Source organism: Carlito syrichta, unplaced genomic scaffold (assembly GCF_000164805.1).
Source record: "Carlito syrichta isolate Samal-C Ts95f unplaced genomic scaffold, Tarsius_syrichta-2.0.1 Scaffold124069, whole genome shotgun sequence".
In the NCBI taxonomy this organism is placed as follows: Eukaryota; Metazoa; Chordata; class Mammalia; order Primates; family Tarsiidae; genus Carlito; species Carlito syrichta.
Genome location: NW_007068165.1, coordinates 366848 through 368725, shown reverse-complemented (window position 1 = coordinate 368725; position 1878 = coordinate 366848). Strand labels below are relative to the sequence as shown.

Sequence of the window (1878 nt, the reverse complement as noted above, 5' to 3'; positions counted from 1 at the left end):
AAAAAAAAAAAAAAAAAAAGAAATCTGAGGCAGGCAGGGTGAGGAGCAGCCTGGCCTGGGATTCCGGGTTGATCCCTTGTTAGATCCAAGACCTTGGGCATACTGTTTCCCCTCTCCACTGCCCCACAGAGCGATGGAGAGTATTGTGTGGGTGAGCTGACACACATCAGAACACCACAGACAGCGAGGGCAGTGATGGTGCCCTGTGCTGCCTGGGGATGCTTCCCAAGCTGAGGAGGCCTCCTAGGCCTTCAGCAGAGAGGACAACTGCCTCAGCCTTCTCCAGCCCCCTGAGGCCTTCCTGGAGTTGGCTAAGCCCAGCCTGGGGCAGGCAGGCTGCAAGGCTGGAAGTTGGGCCTTCATCCCACACCTTAAGCTCTCAGGCAGGTGTCCCCTGCCTGCTGCAGCTAGGTCAGCCCTCAGGAGTGGGGTGACCCAGCCCCTGTGCAGTTGGTGAGGAGACTTCCCACCTCCCCTTTGCCTGAGGCCTGCTTTATTAACTTTCATTTTTGTGTGATGGCTCTTGCTCCAGAAGCTGCTGTCTTGCATGTATTTCTGGAGGCTAGTGCGTGCTCCTTAAGGATGACTGTTCTTACTAGCCTGCCTCCCACGCTTGACCCAAGGGAAGGGGCTGAGACAAGTAGGAGGAGGGTAAGGGGTGGTGGAAGACAGTGTGACTGTGGGCCTCCAGAGAAAGCACAGAAAGCCCGTTCTTGGGAACCGCCTTCTGACCTATGCCCTTGCAGAACCCCAGGGGGCGCCATTCATGTAGAATGTGTGGATGGTGTTCCAGAGTCTTGTGGTTTCCCACCTGCTTTGTTCCTCACCACTGCCACAAGGCCATCTTTGGGTGGTAGGACTGGATTCCTCTCTGGCCACAGCCTGGGCTTCTCTCCTGTGTGCCCAGAGGGGAGGGGAGGGGAGTGGAGACCCGGAAGGCATCCCCCCAGGAAGGAGGAGGTGACTGTGGGGGTGGAGAATGCTCTGCAAGAATCAGTGCCAGAAATGACCCTGCTCAGCTGACAGCCCAGCTTATCTGCTCCTCCTCTTAGGTCATTTATAACCAACCTGAGTACCCAGGCTCTGTCTTCTCATGGGATCCTGATGGGAAAGCCCCTTGGGAACGCTGTCATAGAGGGGTATCACTGGCGCAGCCAATGCCATGGGCTTGAGGGGCAGTGCAATGAAGGCGTGGAGAGGGGAGCCCCAAATGAGATGCAGTGGAGAGTGGGAAGCAAATGTGCTCATTGCCTTCGCAGTGTGGGTTAGAACAGGAGTGTCCTGGTCACAGACAACACAGGCAGACTTTCTCCATCCAGCAGAAAAATGTCCTGTGTTCCTCAGGATTTGAACAACATGTGCAAAAAGAATCTTGGGCTCTTGTTCACAAATGAATGTTTCCTTTTATAAAAAAAATAAGAATAATGTAGTGTCTTTCCTATTTTGCCTTGACTGATGGGAAGCTCAAGGCTATATTAGGTGGGATAACTCTCTCTTTTCTCTCCATTGTTTTCTGGTATCTTCCCTCTTCCAGGAAGCAGGGAATCTCCGCAGTTTGCCAGCCCCTTTGTGGGATCATCTCAGTTCAAAATTTCTGTCCTCCTCCTTTCCCCAGGGTACAGCAATTAGAGGAAGAAAATACAGAGCTCAGAACGACAGTGACTCGACTCAAGTCTCAAACAGAGAAACTGGACGAGGTGAGCCGCAGGTCCAGGCGTGGAGCCGAATCCACAGAGAGGCAGTGTTGGCCATCAGGGCCTTTAGTTTACAGCTTCTGAAATTCTAGAGTATTGTCCTCTCCCACCTCCACAAGCAAATGCAAAGAAATGTGAATAATAATTTGTGTTTCTGAATTTCTTTTCTTTTTTTTTTTTTTTG

General features: G+C 52.1%; 1 protein-coding gene across 2 annotated transcripts in view; it reads left to right on the top strand.

Moving 5' to 3' along the window:
• Window positions 1-1878, top strand: part of RAB11FIP4 (RAB11 family interacting protein 4) — a 15625-nt gene that overhangs the window by 7974 nt on the left and 5773 nt on the right. For both annotated transcript variants that reach the window (XM_021707769.1, XM_021707768.1), the window contains one exon: window positions 1616-1697. In XM_021707769.1, coding sequence (XP_021563444.1) covers window positions 1616-1697 — 82 coding nt within the window. The remainder of the gene's footprint in view (window positions 1-1615; window positions 1698-1878) is intronic.